The following is a 17,971-nucleotide window of genomic DNA, read 5'->3' on the forward strand; positions in this document are numbered from 1 at the left end:
CACTATAAAAAACCTGAATTATCATTTGGCTATGTAAATTTTGCAACACCAAAGCAAATGGAACCAAGCTGATTCCTCTGATGTGCGCAGATGGTAGATCTATGTTATTTCTAACATCTTGGGACTTTCCATTATGTACAACAAACAGGTTGGAAAACACATTTAGTGTTTATAGGAAAGCTGGTTAAAGCTTTTCAAAGAAATTGTCTGCTGTCACACAAGATGAAATAATGTGTCTCCCAGACACAAATTTTGATCCAGAACGGCCAACAAACTCTCAGTACTTACAAATATTTATCATATTTTTATAAATAAACTGAAATTTTAGGAATTCACGTACTCACTATATGAAGAGCTTATTAAAAACTTACTAGTGTGTGGAGATACTGAGATAATAGTGTTTCATAACTGATCAATAAAGCAATGTTAAAGTAAACAGCACTTACCCAATAACATATTAAAAAGTAAAAAATAACAGTAATAGTGTTCACCTAAGAGACCTAATTTTGACATCCACTAAGCTGCACTTCATGGCAAAAGAAGTTTCCCCTCTGTTGACAAAGTCCAGCCCTTGGGCTGACACAATATGGGAAATACAGGATGGATGGCATTAGCATTAGGGAGAAACCTCCAACCTCTGACCAGCTAAACTTGAAATGACCAATTAATGACTCATTAAATGTAAAAGGCTCATTAAATGCTGAAGAACTCAGGAGGGAAGTTTTCTGACCTTGATAGACTACTGTGATTTGTGGAGATGCTGGGATGCTTTGAATTTAAGTTACTTGATTGACAAGTTGCAGATTTTTTCTATTTTATTAGGGAAAATCAACATACGTGAACACTGAACTCTGAACAGAAAATAAGTAGTGGCATCTAAAGCAGGAATTTCCTTCCTTGATATTTTCTCTTCCTCTTCTAATAGCTTTCCATTTGGTAATTTAAGTGAAATCTGAACATCCGTTGCCGGTATGCAGTATAAATGTTGCATTGGTTACTCACGAAGGGAGTAAGAAGATTAAAGTATTTAACCATAATATAAAACATGCTTACTTTTTTTTTGAAATGATTTTTCTCAGAACATTCTGAACTGTCCCGCCAAATGTCTGTGGAATTTTCCTTTGTTTGCCAAATCCCTTCATCCAAGCAGACTCTGTATACATGTCCTACACTTCCTGAAAGTAAACAGAGGTTTAGTTTGAAAGGTCAAAATAAAGATTTCATATTTCATACACGTTTGAAAGATTTCTCCCTTTTACCACCGCAATAGACACTACACCATTCCTGTTCAAAAAAGGAATAAACCCCACTTTTCTTTTGTCTTTGACAATGTATTTTCCATATGTACATAGGACAAAGAAGGAATGTAATCTAGCAGAAATAAATTCCCAGATTGTACCTGGTTTTTACAAAAAAATCTCACATAGTTACTATATTAAAAAAAACCAAAAACCTAACAAGCAAACAAAAAAACCCCCAAAAAATCAAAAAGCAAAACAAAAAACCCACACACCAAAAACCTAGTTCTCACTTCATTAATTTTTCTTGATTAGGCTCCTAAGCTCCCTCAAATACAGGTCATTCTGTCCCCAGAGTATGCAGTCAAAATTGTAGGAGAATTTTGTTAGGTAATTATCTTTCTCTGTAATGGCAGCTGTTGCAGGCTGGTGTTTCATTTCTGTGCTATGGGGCCCCTTCAGCACCTGGAGTGAACTGATGAATCTTTCTTGGCTATCATGCCATTGTCCTAGTTTTTGTAGAAATTCAGACTGATAAAGGGAAAAAAGAGTCTCTGTTCCATGGAAGGAAGATGTTTTTAAGTTTATTATGAAGAGCAAATTTTTTCTAAATTATTGGCAGAAGCAGTTGTTTGGGAGACTAGATAGAATCTTGGTCTCTTTCTGCTTATTAGGATAAAAAAGGACAAATGATATTAAAGAACAAACTATGTGTGGTGTGAGCTGGAGAAAACTGGGATAAACAGCCTGCAGTAGTCTCCCTTAGGTTAAAAAGCTCTGGCAGAATGGGTGTCTCCAAGTGGTACTAGAAATGCAGGTAAGTAAGGCTGTGTAGCAGGATTCAGAAATGCTGGTCTGTGATGGTAAGAATTTAGGAGAAAGGGAATGTTATTTGCTCTTCAACAATTTTGCTCCCAAAGATGTTTTTCCTTTCCTAACAGCCTCCCTGCTCCACTCCCTCCAGGAAAATGCTGCTTGCAAACTTGTTTATTCACCACACCGCTTGCCATTGGTGTGCTCTATCCTACTAGCGAGCTTACTGTTTGGACTGCTGCTTGGTTTGACACTTACAGTTTTCTGGGAGAGACCTTCATGTCTGGGGGTCAGTGGGGACCTCAGAAGCTGAACCCCAAATCTGTTGCTGTCAATAAATTCTGCCAATACAGTTAAATGACTTTGCAAATATTGCTTTATAGCAGACAATATGGAAATATGGCAAGCACAAATGGAGAAAAAACCAAATAAACATCAACAAGGATTTTGTTCCTCAGTGCACAAAAGGGGTAAAAAGAGTTGAGGCAAGGAGCACTCAGACACTTCAGAGGACACTGGGACAAGGTAGGCAAGCACCACCTGTCCTTTAGATGAATTCCCAGCACAAATTTCAAGAAAAGTTACCACTTTCACATTACCATTTTCCAACCATGGCAAATATGAAGGACAAGGAACAGAGACATTGCCTGGGGGTGAGTAAGGCCAGCAAACAAACTGATCGAATGTCCCATTGCAATGTATTCCTGGGGAGAAAAGCAAAAAGAAGTTTTACAAGAAGTTGTCCAGACAATCATGGAAACCATTGTGTGCTGTTCTGGGTAAGCTGTAAGCTACTCCAGAGGAAAAATACGTAGCAGATAAATGTTGTGCATTCCCTGTGCAATGCTCTCTTGCACAGGGCAGAAACATCTACTGCCCTCCTTCCTTGGATCCACACAACAGCCACAGGTTTAACATGCTTTACCAGAAGATAGGAGTATTGCACAAAATCGTGAAGAGCCTGAGGTCAGAACTCACTGTGGTCTCTGGCTTCCTCACAAGGGGCAGTGGAGGGGCAGCACTGATCTCTGCTCTCAGTGACCAGTGACAGGACCTGAGGCACCAACTGGTGCTGTGTTGGGGAGGTTTAGATTGGATATCAGGAAAAGATTCTCCCTCCAGAGGGTGTTTGGGCACTGAACAGGCTCCCCAAGGCAGTGGTCTCAGCCCCAAGGCTGCCAGAGCTCCAAGAGTGTTTGGACAATGCTCTCAGGCACATGCTGGGACTGTCGGTATGTCCTGTGCAGGGCCAGAAGTTGGACTGGATGATCCTTTTGGGTCCCTTCCAGCTCAAGAAGTTCTACTAGTTTGTGACTTCACAGGATTACAATCCTGAGGCCTCTGTGGTACAAATGTACCAGTCAGATTCCAGTCACACTATCCCTTATTGGTTTTGGCATATGCAACAGACTGGTAAATGGAAGATATTTCACCTTTCCCAACCCCTGTGACAACTGTTGATAGCTCAGACCTCTGCCAGCTTATCACAGGGACTTTTCTTAGTCTTTGGGAAATATCTTTTATTACCAGAGATATTATCAGAGGTTATATCATTTAGACTAATTCAGTTTTAAGATTCACGGGTATTTTATCACTCACAGGACTTAAGGTTAAGATAAAAGATTTGATAATGCAGAATTGAGGCTGTGAAATCTGGTGACAGTAACAGAAAATAAAAGGCAATAATGGTTACCCCAGTGTCTTGGTTAGTTTCTGTCTTTCTTTTTGGGGTATGCTCAAGTTCTTATCTCTTAACTTTGATGGGTTTGCCTATCATAAGCTAGAAGAGTATATCCTGCTTTGTTTTCCATAATGCTTAGTGATATTTTGAGGAACTTATGTGGGAAGAAGAATACAGGGAGCAACAAAGATAGCTGTGTGCTATCTCGCCAGCATCTTTTTGGGGTGCTTCTGATAAAATATGTGTTCTTATTAATTGCATTCTACCTTTGAGGTCAAACATCTGTGGCACCACCTATTTTATTACCTGTGTAGCTGTTAACACTTACAGCTGCATTTTTATTGTTCCTTTCCCCAGTTTCTGACCAATGTTTGTTCAAGTATGGATTGGGTAGGCGTAGGCTGCCAGGAGAAAAATACCTTTTTATTTATTTTTTTTTTGGATTTCATGAAAACTGGAATTCTGAGTCCCTGTAGTATTCTTCCTCACCTACTACAAAGTGCTTCCCTCTAATATCTTGCCAGGGTCATCTGGTTTAGTTCTAATTGCCACCAAAGCCACCATTCTCTGTCTTCCCAGCAAAATACACTCTTCTTTTGCATCATGCTGAGGGTTTCTGCACACCAAATTCACCACTAGACATTGATCTCTAGCTGCTCACTACTGCTGCTCTTTCGTGTCAGCATTAGTTTTAAGTCGCCCTAACGGTGTACTGGCTGAGGTGATCTGTGCTTTGCTTCCCTTACCTTCCAGAAAAAAACACCTTTCCCCTCTGCAGTTCTCATAACTTTCTTGCCTTTTTGGTTGTAGTCACATAGCGTGTAACTTATGGAAGCTTCTTTCTCTGTCCTTTCTGTGTTTTCTCTCTTATTTTCCACTGATGGCTCTGACTTCTGACATGTCCCCCTCACCTCCCAGTTTGAAGTCACCAACAACTTTAGTGAGGGTGGTTTCAATACCTGCTTATAGCCAGATTCACTTTTAATCTTTCCTTGGTGAGCTGCAGTCACCTCTCTCCCGCTGCTTCTGGGACTTCTCCAACTATTCCAACAAACCCCATGTTATCTTTGCCTGAAGACAAATACCTAGCTGAGCAGAGTTCATACGCTTAGGAGTGAAATAATGACAGATTATAAAATCCCCTTTCCCCAAACACCATAAAACTTTGAGCACTCAACAAAAGGTGTGAGATGTGGATTCAGGACAAGATGTTCTCTGCAGCTGTGCTGCTCTTTATCCAAGAATCCAAAAGCCGTAGAGACAGGAGAATGAACAAGGGACATAAAGCTAATGTTTGTGTCAAGCAAACATGGGGAAATCTGGTTCTGTATCTCAGCTGATTATCTAATGGCTGTGTCCCACAATGCACAAGCAGTCCTGTGAGAAGGCAGCAGCTCCTCAGCAGCCTTGACCAGGCAGAAAACAGGCTCTGTTGTGCCCCAAGTATTCTGAGTCCTTGTTTGCCATAGCTCAGTTTTCAAAGTATAGAAATAGGAGGCATATTCTTTTCCCGGAGGGTTAGCATAGTTTCCAGGAATTCGGTTTTAGTTCCTTCAGGCTGAAACAGAAGTGAAAACTGATCTTGCCATGTTCTTACCAAAAATGGCTAGCACATACCTCCGGACCAGGCACTCAGTGCCACAACACAGTGTCACCAGCTGTTCAGTAGTTCCTTGCTCTGTATGTTCTGGTTTTACATATAGGAAGATAATATGTTTCAGGAAGAAGGGAGCCATTCATTTTCTGATTGCATGTTTACATGATCATTACAGCTGATTGTTCTACATTTAGAACATAGGAACAGAAACACACTGCTACAAAGCAAGCAAAAGAATATTTGCATATTCATCAATTTTACTTAACACATTTCTTTATTGTGCTGTTTAATTCCTTACCGGTACCTATAGTTGATTCCTGTAGCATTTTCAAGCATTCCTGTTTATATTTATTCCATTCAGTAGTGGTCTTTTCTAGCAGAGATCCTTTGGCCTGAGAATGAAAATACTGTACATGAGGAAAATCAGTTAGAACCTTGTGGTCTTTAATGGCAAGTTTCTTTCCATTATAAGATATTTCAAAGGAGAGGAGAAGAGATGACAGAGACAACAATGGAGGAGTGGTAGATAAAAAGGGAGGTAAAGACAGACATTCCTTCTCCAGGAATCATAGAATCACAGAAACGCAGAAAGTTTTGCATTAGAAGGGAGATTAAAGACCACCTAGTTCCACCCATCTACCATGGACAGAGCGTGACCTTCCTCTAGACCAGGTTGCTCCATGCCCCATCCAACCTGGCCTTGGACACTTCCAGGGATGGAGCAGCCACAGCTCCTCTGGGCACCCTGTGCCAGGGCCTCATCACTCTACTAATGAAATTTCTTCAGTTGCTGTGTTTGCCCAAGCAAGAAATGTATTTCCATGGTGCTATATTACCACAAAATTCTTTCAACTTCTGTAAAGTCCCTTTTAAAAGAAGATCCACACAGACATGGTGGCTTAGGGGATGGTGCTATCATCAAAATTTTGGGTTTTTTGATCATGGCGCAAACTCTGTGTTGCCCAGTCTCGTCAAAGCAGATGGGCTTCATCTATCTAGGAAGGGCAAAAGAACTGTAGCCCATAAGTTGGCAGGGTTAGTTAGGAGGGCTTTAAACTAGGTTTGAAGGGGGAAGGGACGGCAACTGGGCTCTCCAGAGATAGGCCTAAGGGCATAGAGCCCGAGTTGAGAGTAAAATTAATGGCCCAGCTGAAGTGCATGTACACCAATGCACGCAGTGTGGGAAACAAACAAGAGGAGCTGGAAGCCACAGTGCAGCAGGAAAACTATGACATAGTTGCTGTCACAGAAACGTGGTGGGATGAATCACATGACTGGAGTGCTGCTATGGGGGACTACAAGCTCTTCAGAAAAGACAGGCAGGGAAGGAGAGGTGGAGGGGTGGCTTTATATGTTAGAGAGTCTCTTGACTCTGTTGAAGTTGAGATCAGCAGTGACAAGGTTGAGTGCCTGTGGGCCAGAATCAGGGGGAAGGCCAACAAGGCTGACACCCTTGTGGGTGTCTGTTACACACCGCCCAACCAGGATGATGAAGGAGATGAATTATTCTACAAGCAGCTGGCAGATGTCTCAAAATCTCCAGCCCTTGTTTTTGTGGGTGACTTTAACCTGCCAGATATCTGCTGGGAGCTTCATACTGCAGAGAAGAGGCAGTCAAGGAGGTTCCTGGAGTGTATAGAGGACAATTTCCTTCATCAACTGGTAAATGAGCCTACCAGGGGTAAGGCCCTGCTAGACCTACTGTTTACAAACAGAGAGGGGCTGGTAGATGATGTAGTGGTTGGAGGCCGCTTGGGGGACAGTGACCATGAAATAAGAGAATTTTCAGTCCTCAGGGATGTAAGGAGAGTCACCATTAAAACCTCTACCTTGGACTTTCGGAGAGCAGATTTTGGCCTATTCAAAAAACTGATTCAGAGCATACCCTGGGAAACAACCCTTAAAGGTAAGGGGGTCCAGGAGGGATGGACATGTTTTAAGAGGGAGATTTTGAATGCACAGCAACAGGCTATACCAGTGTGCCGAAAGGCCAGCTGGAGGGGAAGAACAGCTGGCTTGGTTAAATAGGGAGATTCTGAAAGAAATCAGGGATAAAAAGAAAGTTTACAGACTATGGAAAAAAGGGCTGGCTACTTATGAAGAATTTACAGATAGGGCTAGGTCATGCAGGAAAAAAATTAGGGAAAGAAAAGTGGAATTTGAAGTAAATTTGGCTATTTCAGTTAGGGATAACAAAAAGTCCTTTTATAAATACATTAATAACAAAAAGAGGGGCAAGGAAAACCTCCATTCTCTGTTGGACTTGGAGGGAAATATAGTTAAGGAAGATGAGGAGAAGGCTGAGGTACTTAACACCTACTTTGCTTCAGTTTTCACCAGTAAGACAGATGGCCCTCAAGACAACTGGCCTCTGGAGCTGGTGGACAGGGAGAGGGAGCTGAATACTCCTCCTGTATTCCAGGAGGAAATAGTGACCGACTTACTGAGCCAGCTGGATCCTAACAAGTCTATGGGACCAGATGGGATCCATCCCAGGGTGATGAGGGAGCTGGCAGAAGAGCTTGCCAAACCGCTCTCCATCATCTTCCAACAGTCCTGGCTCTCTGGGGAGGTCCCAGATGATTGGAGGTTGGCCAATGTCACCCCAATCCACAAAAAGGGCTGCAAGCAGGACCCTGGCAACTCCAGGCCTGTCAGCCTGACCTCTGTGCCTGGCAGGGTTATGGAGCAGTTCATCCTGAGTGCAATCACACAGCACCTTCAGGGTGGACAAGGGATTAGACCCAGCCAGCATGGGTTTAGGAGGGGTAGGTCCTGTCTGACCAACCTGATCTCTTTTTACGATCAGGTGACCCACCTGGTGGATGAGGGGAAGGCTGTGGATGTGTCTATCTGGACTTCAGCAAGGCCTTTGATACTGTCTCCCATAATATACTCCTGAAAAAGCTGGTAGCCCATGGCTTTGACAAGTGTACCCTCTCCTGGATTAAGAGCTGGCTGGAGGGTCGGGCCCAGAGAGTGCTGGTGAATGGAGCTGCATCCAGCTGGTGCCCAGTCACCAGTGGTGTTCCCCAGGGGTCTGTGTTGGGTCCAGTCCTGTTTAACATCTTTATTGATGATTTAGATGAGGGGATTGAGTCCATCATCAGCAAATTTGCTGATGACACCAAGTTGGGAGGGAGTGTCGACCTGCTGGAAGGCAGGAGGGCTCTGCAGAGGGATCTGGAGAGACTGGAGAGATGGGCTGATTCCAGTGGGATGAAGTTCAACAAGGCCAAGTGCAGGTCCTGCTCTTTGGCCACAACAACCCCCTGCAGCGCTACAGGCTGGGCACAGAGTGGCTGGAGAGCACCCAGGCAGAGGGACCTTGGAGTACTAATTGACAGGAAGCTCAACATGAGTCAACAGTGTGCCCAGGTGGCCAAGAAGGCCAATGAGATCCTGTCCTATATCAAAAATAGCGTGACCAGCAGGACCAGGGAAGTGATCCTTCCCCTGTACTCTGCATTGGTGAGGCCACACCTTGAGTACTGTGTTCAGTTCTGGGCCCCTCAGTTCAGAAAGGATATTGAGATGCTAGAGCGGGTCCAGAGAAGAGCAACAAGGCTGGAGAAGGGACTGGAGCACAAGTGCTGTGGGGAGAGGCTGAGGGAGCTGGGGTTGTTTAGCCTGGAGAAGAGGAGGCTCAGAGGTGACCTCATCACTGTCTATAACTACCTGAAGGGAAGTTATAGCCAGGTGGGGGCTGGTCTCTTCTCCCAGGCACTCAGCAATAGGACAAGGGGGCACGGGCTAAAGCTCTGCCAGGGGAAATTTAAGTTGGATATCAGAAAAAAATTTTTTACAGAGAGAGTAATCAGGCATTGGAATGGACTGCCCAGAGAGGTGGTGGATTCACCATCCCTAGAGATCTTTAAACACAGATTGGACGTGGCGCTGGGTGCCATGATCTAGTAAATGGACTAGAGTTGGACCAAGGGTTGGACTCGATGATCTTGGAGGTCTTTTCCAACCCAATCGATTCTATGATTCTATGATTCTATGATTTATTTGTTTGGAACTGTGAGGGTGCCCAAAAACATTGGCATTCATTCCTCTACTGTAGAAAATGTGTGCTGATCTCAAGAAACTTTCTAGTCTTTCCAGTCTTTTTACAATCAACTTGTGTCAAGGTCAGCTAATACTTCCTGTGGATTTATGTTTCTGCTAGTTTAATTTAGGAATCTGATTGATGATAATTTTTATGTCTGTTTATTTTTAGAGTATATTTAGAGATAATCAAGCACACCTGGTTAAGTAATACAGAAAAATAGTAACAGTAATGAATAATCTTTGCTGTTTAGGTACTAACTCCTTTCCTCTAATGCATTCTGTACTCATGTCCAACACTTCAAAGACCACTTATTTCACCAGCAGCTTATTTCACCATCCATCTCTCTGGCACATCTTTATCATACAACACTCCGACTGCAGAGGCCTTTAATAGGGCCATAGCTGTTAACTACTGTTTAGAAAAGCTAAAAATAGAAGAATTAAATGCAAAATTCATAGGTGATTTGGACTGATGAAGAAATTATCAATTAGAAGCAAGCAGTGGAAAAAGAATAATGCTAGATGCTGCTTATAGTTCAATATTAGCACAATGACCTGATCATTATTTATCCAGGGAAAGTAACAACAGCCTGTGTGATAAGCCCCCGCAGTCTCCTGAAGCCAGGGCTTTGAGAGGCCAGAGGCAGGCCAGCAGTCATCAACACTGCCCCTGTAAGTCACCAAAAATGAAAACCTCATTGCTCATTGAAAATGTTACCAATTGTAATGAGCAAATTTTTGAAACCAAACAAAATGTAGTTTTCTAAAACAATCCTTCTTCCAAAGCATGGTGTTCAGTTCTCCAGGAAAAGTCAGTTTCCTTTGGTCTGGACTAGACCCTTTTTGGAACTGCCTTTCCCAAATGCATGGTTGTCCTGCACTTGTCTGAGCTTGGTGATGTGCTCAGGGCTCAGATTTATAACCAGAAAAACGTATGGCTGTGAACTTCACTGTTCCTTTGTTCCTTTGAACCTATGGGGTTTTTAAAATGAAGAAAAGAAATCAAAACGAGAAAAATGTACAATGTGAGCTAGTTCTTACCTAGGATCATTATTTCATACATGTTTTTACTGTGTAAAATACTCTGCTTTTAGTCTCTCAGCTAATTTCCAGACACCCTACCTGAAGTTACAGGAAATAGAAAGACTGTAATTATTCTTCCTCTGATGGCTTTGTAAGATAAGGAGACAATATTTACAACAGCCATGAGAAAGGAATGCATGTTTCCAAAACAAAAAGCATCTTGACCTTTCCCTCATGCAGGCCTCAAAATGCTGGGAGCCAGGGGAGATCTTTCAGGCACTCATGGGTCAGTGAACCTCATTTGAAGAGGCAGAGACATGGAGATGACGCATTTGTAGACACAACTTAAAGACAGAGTTTAAGGGAGAACACTTCAGTTTCTAATAAACAAATGCATTAAACAGCTAAGGAAATACAAAGAACGCCTCACAATGGCAACCTGACTGCTTGTTTGGGGCTGTTCCTGGAGATGAGGTTGACCCATAGTCATGAAGAAGTTCACTCAGAGTGAGAAAGGAGCAGTTTAGGCCTAAACAAAAGTTCCACAGCACTTCCTTATGGAATTTCCTTATGGAAATTATATTTTCTCAAAGCTGCAGGCATAATCAAATAGCCAATACCTGGTCACCATTCATGTAAATACTTGTGAGATGCTTGATTTCCTACCATAAACTCTCTAATGAAGAAGAATCCAGTCTACGTACAACCAACTGCAGCTGACAAATAAGTTAAGAGCTGTCAGCTGATCTGAAAAATTAATTCTAAATATACTTAGAAGAACATATACAAAAATAAATTACTAATCAGAATGGAAGAGTTTTCCCAGAGCAGCTGTGAATGCCACATCTCTAAAAGGGATGTTCAAGGCCAGATTGGGTGGGGCTTGGAGCAACCTGGTCTAGTGGAAGGTGACCCTGTGCCCATGGCAGGGGGGAATAAGGACCATTTAGGCCACAGAGAAACATGAACCCTTTGGCAGTGCATGCACCATTATAAACTTAATGCAGTGTTTTTCTTGTAGAAGCCACAGCTGGAGGATGTATGTCAGGACTTTTTTAAAATTTGCATTTAGCTGTGGAAATGAAGCGACATGAGCCACCAGTTGAAAATCACAGAACCATAGAATCAATTAACCTGGAAAAGACCTCTGAGATGATCAAGTCCAGCCTGTGACTGAACACCACCACGTTAACTAGACCATGGCACTATGTCCCACATTCAGTCTTTCCTTAAACACCTCTAGGGACAGTGACTCCACAACCTACCTGGGCAGCTCTTTCCAATATTCAATCCCCCTTTCTGTGAAGAACTTTTTCCTAATGTCCTAAATGTTGCAGTACAGAAGTATATTGACACTTCTGGAGTTGTACATATAAGGGAAGATATTGAAAAGGAGTACAAGACAATATTAGTGAGTAGTACTTGTCCCTAGTGCAACTCTGGCTGGCTAATATGACTAAGTCTGATGGTCATACCTCAAAAACAAAAAAAAGGTGATAAATATGCGTGTTGCAAGGAAAGTGCTGAAGTGACTTTAATTGCTGATTTGAAAGACTAACAAATCCCCAGAGAAATGAAGCAGATTTTCAACAGCAAACCATGATGACTTGAAAGGAAGCGATTTGTTAATTGATCATCAGGTACTTAAACAGGGACTACGAATAAAAATCACTTAAAAAAGCAAGTTTGCTTTTTGTACGTGGCTATTTAGTCTGCACTGGCTTCCACTCTCTCTGGAGAGAGGACATATATGTAGAGAAAGACCGAAGAACACTGGAAGTGCCTGGGAATGAGGGAAATCAGCTTTCTTTCCCTTCTTGGCTTGAAAAGGCTTAATGCAATTGCCCTAGGCAGAAGACTTCAGGGTTTTCAGTGGTGGAATATTCTGTTAAGGCTTTTCTATGTTAGCTGCATTGAGAGTTATTCACTGTTCTGTGAGAAACAGAGAATCTTGGAATGTCCCAAGTTGGAGGTCATCCACAAGGATCATTGAGTCCAACTCCTGGCCCTGCACAGGACCATCCCTAGAATCTCACCATGTGCCTGAGCACATTGTCTAAATGCTTCTTGAACTCAGACGGGCTCTTCAACTCAGACGGGCTCTTCAACTCAGACAGGCTCTTCAACTCAGACAGGCTTGGTGCTGTGATCACTTTCCTGGGGACCCTGTTCCAGTGCTCAACCACCATGTGGGTGAAAACCTTTTCTGGATATCCAGCCTAAACCTCTGTGACTCAGCTTCATGCTGTTTCTTCAGGTCCTATCACTGTTCATGACAGTGAAGAACTGTCCTAGTTCAGCAGCCAGGACCAGTTTATCACTGTGTGGGTGTGACCAAAGCTGTGTATTCAAAACCCTCTGTCATTTCCCATGAACTGTTAACAATGAACCATTTGCAGCAGCTGCCCAGGGCACACTGGACCCCTCAGGCTGGGAGCTGGCTGGGAAAGAAGCCTGGGAGAGAGGACCTGTGATAACTCCCCTCCAGGAGGTCGTTAGCACCTCCACACCCACCTGAGGGGTCATGTCTGCTAATAGGCCATCAAATATTCCAAAAGTACCCCCTGACTCACAGAGTCAGATCACCCATTGTGGAACTCCCTGCCCTGGGGGAGGGACTGGGAAGTCCCACCTGAACCTGAGCGTATTATAACCTTGGGATCTGGGGACTTCTGGGACCATTTGTCAGATCCAAAGGAGGACCTTGACAGGACTGTTACCACCATTCTCAACCAGACTGGCACCATCATCTGCACCAACAGGTTTTTCTTTCCCTTCTTTTTCCTTTGGACTCAGGGAACCACGTGGGGTTCAGCATAGGGGCTAATGAACACCATTGTGTTTGTGCCTCAGGGTGCTGGGTTATAGTTCTCGGGTTTGTGGGTTAAAACTAATTTCTCTTTGTGTCCTTGGATTTAGTGTAATATTTACACTATATAATAGTGAAATTGTAACTCTAACTTACAATCTCTTTTGTGTTGGGTTTGTTTCTCCTGCCGGTTTACCTTTAAATCAACACAAGAACCTTTTACTGATATCCAGTCTAAACCTTCCCTGACTAAGTTCATGTAATTTCCCTTGGGATCTGAGCCACAAGAATGGGAATCTTGTATGATACCACTAAACTGCCACTAGAAGACAAATCATGTGGGCTGGGAATATGGTACTAGCCTTTAGAGGGAAGGAAAAATGAAGGAAGTGAGACACCTTGATGTTCTGTGTCTGTTTAACTAAGTGAAAAGGAGTTAACAACAAGTCGAAGAGACAGGCTTGCCTCTGTACCTTACATCTATGTCTCTATGGTTCTTCAGAGACGGGCACAGGTTTGCTCAGGAAGAGGCTGGTTTACAGTCTGTGTCAATGTGAGAAGTATTGAAATCACTTCTGAGATTGTGGGGGCTTTTCCTGATTTTGCCGTGTAGGAGGTGGCCAAGTCATAGAATCACAGAAGGACAGAATGGTTTGGGTTGGAAGGGACCTTCAAGACCATCTTGTCCCAACCCCCTCCCATGGGCAGGGACACCTTCTGTTAGACCAGGTTTCTCCAAGTCCCATTCAGCCTGGCCATCAACACTTCCAGGGCTGGGCTGTGGGTGCTGTGGCTGTGTTCTGAGAAGACCAAAGAAATAGCTGTCTGCAGCTGATACAGATCACGATTACAAATCCCAGCACAGTTTTATTATGATCTAAGTTTTGGGTTACTCAGTGCTATAAAAATTTAGATACAGTGCATGTTCGATAGTAGAAATACAAACTTTCAGGTAATTTTCCTGCGATCTGAAGCAGTGGCAACACACAGTTCTGCATGGCTTTTGATCTCAGTTTTGTTTCACTTGCCATTCAGCCACTGCATTTAAACAGGACTTCTGATTCAGGAGAAAGTAAACTCCAGCATCCAAGACAGAAGCTCAGAAAGCTTTCAGACATCTCTTCATTTCAGGTTGTCTGAACTTTTGCTGGTATTAAAGGAACCACTTCAGCCCATGAACCTGAAACCCTGCTTGCACCAAAGATGACCTATACTGAAATTTAGTCAAAATTCCCTGGAAGGATCAGTAATTTATTTAGTTTATCAGAGCCCACAACTGCACCAAGATGACGCTATTGTTTCAAAATACGTTAGATGCAGCAGAAAGTGCTGCCTGAAAGTTTCATTTAGGAAATGGATTATATATGGTTTCAGACTGATTTAAAGTTAAATTTTTCATAATTGACTACAGTATAATCAGGATTTCACCCTTTTAATTTCTTATACTAAGCTAGCAGTGAAGTGCAATGTTTCTGTCAATTCAGAGTATGCTGTTATGGACAGAAAAAACCCTTCAATTCAGGTATAAACTAGAAATAAAAAACTTGAATATTTTCTTATTCTTTCACCCGTGGTCCTGGTTTGTTATTTTTCATATCTATAGAGGTTTTGGCTAGAGAATACAGATAAAGTGATTTATTACTGTTATTCCATTAAATTCTTCTTTCTTATAAAATAAAATAGAAAGATATATAGCATGCATTTCTTTAAACAAGTTGCAAGAACCACTGTGATAAAAAAAATCACTATTATTTATAGTTTTGTGATGTTTTGATCTCGCAGAAATACTTGGGAGATTTTCTGTTGGTTTTGATGGAACCAGTGCTTTGGACAAGGTGTGTCACATGCCTGAGAGTTATTTCAGTTCTACAAAGGGAAGGAGGGGGGGCTGGGGAGGCTGGGGGGGTAGGGGGGTTGGGGAAAGCAGGGGGAAATTGTGTCTCGTAGTAGCTTTTTCTTCATAAAAGAGCTAAAAACAGAGTAATGGTCTCTCCAGCCCACACAGAAGCAAACCTACATCCTTAGAAAGCTGGAAAAGTGGAGAATGAGTGGATAGAAATACTTTATAGCTTTCAGCTTAGAGTAAATATGTTGATTGTACTAATGCCTGTGTATATTTATTTCACAGAAATGTACCCTAAATCTGTGTGTGAATTTTATTGGGTTGAATTGAAATTTGCCACATATACTAATTATTTTTAAAATTTATTCAAATAAAAAATTAATAAATAAATAATAATTATTAAAAATCTAAGTGAAAATTTCCTTGAAGCAAATTTCATGAGATATTTTATCATTAAATATCTGAAACTTCCAAATTATAAGGCAACATAGAAGAAACAAGTAAGCATTCAGAATTTTAAGGGGTTTAGCAAAAAAAGAACTAATGAATAATTTAGTGGATCTCTACAAGAAATAAAAGTAGAACTCACATATAGATTTACTAGCCTTCTGTAGGAAAATGAGGTGCTGAATGAAACAAGTAAGACCAGATGTCACAAATGGGAGATTCAATGCTCACCCCTCATACAAGAGAAAGACTAATAAGTAATGCCAGAAACAAAGCAAAGCTTGTTTTAGAACAGAGAAAATACAGTCAAAAATAAACATGATTCACAATAATATTGGTATCTGGTAGGAAAACTGAAAATCAAATATAATTCAATACTGATCAATATTGGTATGAAAAGAGATTGCATAAGTGGTTGTACACACAATTTATTCACTTTGGGAATGAGGTTCGATAAAAGAAAATTGTAATAAATTGCCTAGTCAGAGTGAGTTCTAATATAAAACTCTACAGCTTTTCAGACAACATTTCTTATGACTAATTTGTAATAAAAATAACTTATGTCAGAATTTTTTTAAACAAATCTGCTGTTTATGAAGATTAAAATGTTACATGGTAGGAATCCACTTTAATACTGGCCATTATTAATTATTGAATTAACTTACCTGTTTCACAAGAAACAATATCATGACAGAGCTGGCAGATGTGGGAGATAGTCTGCTCCAGAATCCCATGCTGGAATAGAGACCAAAAAGCGTCACCGTGCCCATTTTAATAAATTTCCCCCAAAATGCTGCTATTTCACTCTAATATAGATCAACTGTGTCACTCTGTCCTGCACAAAAAAAAAAAAAATGGGGGAAAAGATGGCAAAAGAATCTTCTTTTATGAGTGCAACTGTTACATGAATGTTCTCTACAAATAAGTGAGGAAGTGTCCTAAACTGTCTAGGCTTCCTAGACTCCAACTATGTTTGTGTTTTTTCTGATTAAAGGCAGAGAGAGCTTACTCTAAACTTCACAGCAACTTTGCTTACTGTAGCTTGTCTATTAACCAATAAGAAGTCAGAAAGCTATTAAAACATTAAGGGGCTGATTCTGTTCCCTTGAAGCTCCTTGGGAGTTTTGCCAGTGGTTTTGCCAGAATGAAATCCAGCTCCATAAATACACGCATATATTTATACAAAGCTCACAAAAACATTAAAAATGCCTTAGAACACAGAAAAACTTTGTGTAGGGAGCTTGCTGGCTCTAACTGGCTCTTAGAAAGGAGGTAAATAATAACTGGTTTTATGCTTTCTGAGCATGTCTTGTCAAATATGCACAGCCACTACAGAATGAGGGAGAATCCAAATGAGCAAAAAATTTGGTTACCAGCAGTTCAAGTTTTTCTACATTTCTTGTGACACTTTGGGGGGGACAGGGGGGTGTTTCACAGTTTTAGTTCCAGGTTGTAGAAGCTGACAAAGAATTTCAGCTTTAATTTTCAAAAAATTGTTTGCCATTTTTCTAGTTGTAGAGAAAAGATTGACTAAATTAATAAAGCATTGTATTACAGAGGTTAAGAAAATAAAATAATTTATAATACAATCATTTTAGGATCTAGCTTCTAGCTTACAATTGTCATGCTTTGAGTTGGGAGTATGGAGAGTCCAAAGGATGTTGTCTCATCTGTTTCCAAGAGAAATGAAAGTTCTGGTTGTTTGCATTGAAGGATGGCTCGTGTTCTTTTCAGAATCAAAGAAGCATTGTCCAAACTCTTCTGGAGCTCTGGCAGGATTGGAGTAGGGATCACTTCTCTGGGGAACCTGTTCTAGTGCTCAGCCAACCTCTGGGAGAAGAACCTTTTCCTAATATCCAACCTAAATCTTCCCTGACAGAACTCCAACCATTTCCTCAGATCTTGTCACTAGCACAGAGAGGAGAGATCACTGCCTGCCCCTCCACTGCCTCTCTGGAGGAAGCTGCAGACCCCAAGGTGGTCTCACTTCAGTCTCCCTAAGTCTGAACAACCCCAGCTCCCTCAGCTACTCCTTGTATGGCCCCTCTAGGATCTTCTCCATCTTTGTGTCCTTTCTTTGGACACTCTGTAATAGTTTTAGATCTTTCTTAGCTGTCACCCAAAACTGACCCCAGAACTTCAGGTGAGGCTGCCCCAGGGCAGAGCAGAGTGGGACAATGCCCTCCCTCAGCCGACCAGCATTGCCAGGGCACTGCTGACTCATATTTAATTTGCTGTTGGCCAGGACCCCCAGGCGTGAGCAGCTAAGCTGGAGAACAGGCAGAAGTGCCACTCTGGGACTGTGAAGGCCAGCAGTAGCCCCATTTTCAATGACAGACCCAGGCTAGACCCAAACAGTGTGGCAGATACACCCTGTAGCACACCCCATCACCCTGGCCACCAGTGGGACTTGACTTTCTCTCTACACACGTGACAAAACTCTCTTCTGGAGGAATCCAGGAAGTGG

At 42.0% G+C, this 17,971-nt stretch overlaps 1 protein-coding gene across 1 annotated transcript in view; it reads right to left on the minus strand.

Moving 5' to 3' along the window:
* The window catches only part of GLP2R (glucagon like peptide 2 receptor), a 38,601-nt gene extending 22,327 nt beyond the window's left edge, over positions 1-16,274 (minus strand). The window contains exons 1-4 of the mRNA XM_071573574.1: positions 16,170-16,274; positions 5,628-5,721; positions 2,651-2,755; positions 1,054-1,175 (exon numbers count right to left, since the gene is read on the minus strand). Of these exons, the coding sequence (XP_071429675.1) occupies positions 1,054-1,175; positions 2,651-2,755; positions 5,628-5,721; positions 16,170-16,274 (426 nt within the window). The remainder of the gene's footprint in view (positions 1-1,053; positions 1,176-2,650; positions 2,756-5,627; positions 5,722-16,169) is intronic.
* Positions 16,275-17,971: the final 1,697 nt, after the last annotated feature.

This window comes from Pithys albifrons, chromosome 19 (assembly GCF_047495875.1).
Source record: "Pithys albifrons albifrons isolate INPA30051 chromosome 19, PitAlb_v1, whole genome shotgun sequence".
Lineage (NCBI taxonomy): Eukaryota > Metazoa > Chordata > Aves > Passeriformes > Thamnophilidae > Pithys > Pithys albifrons.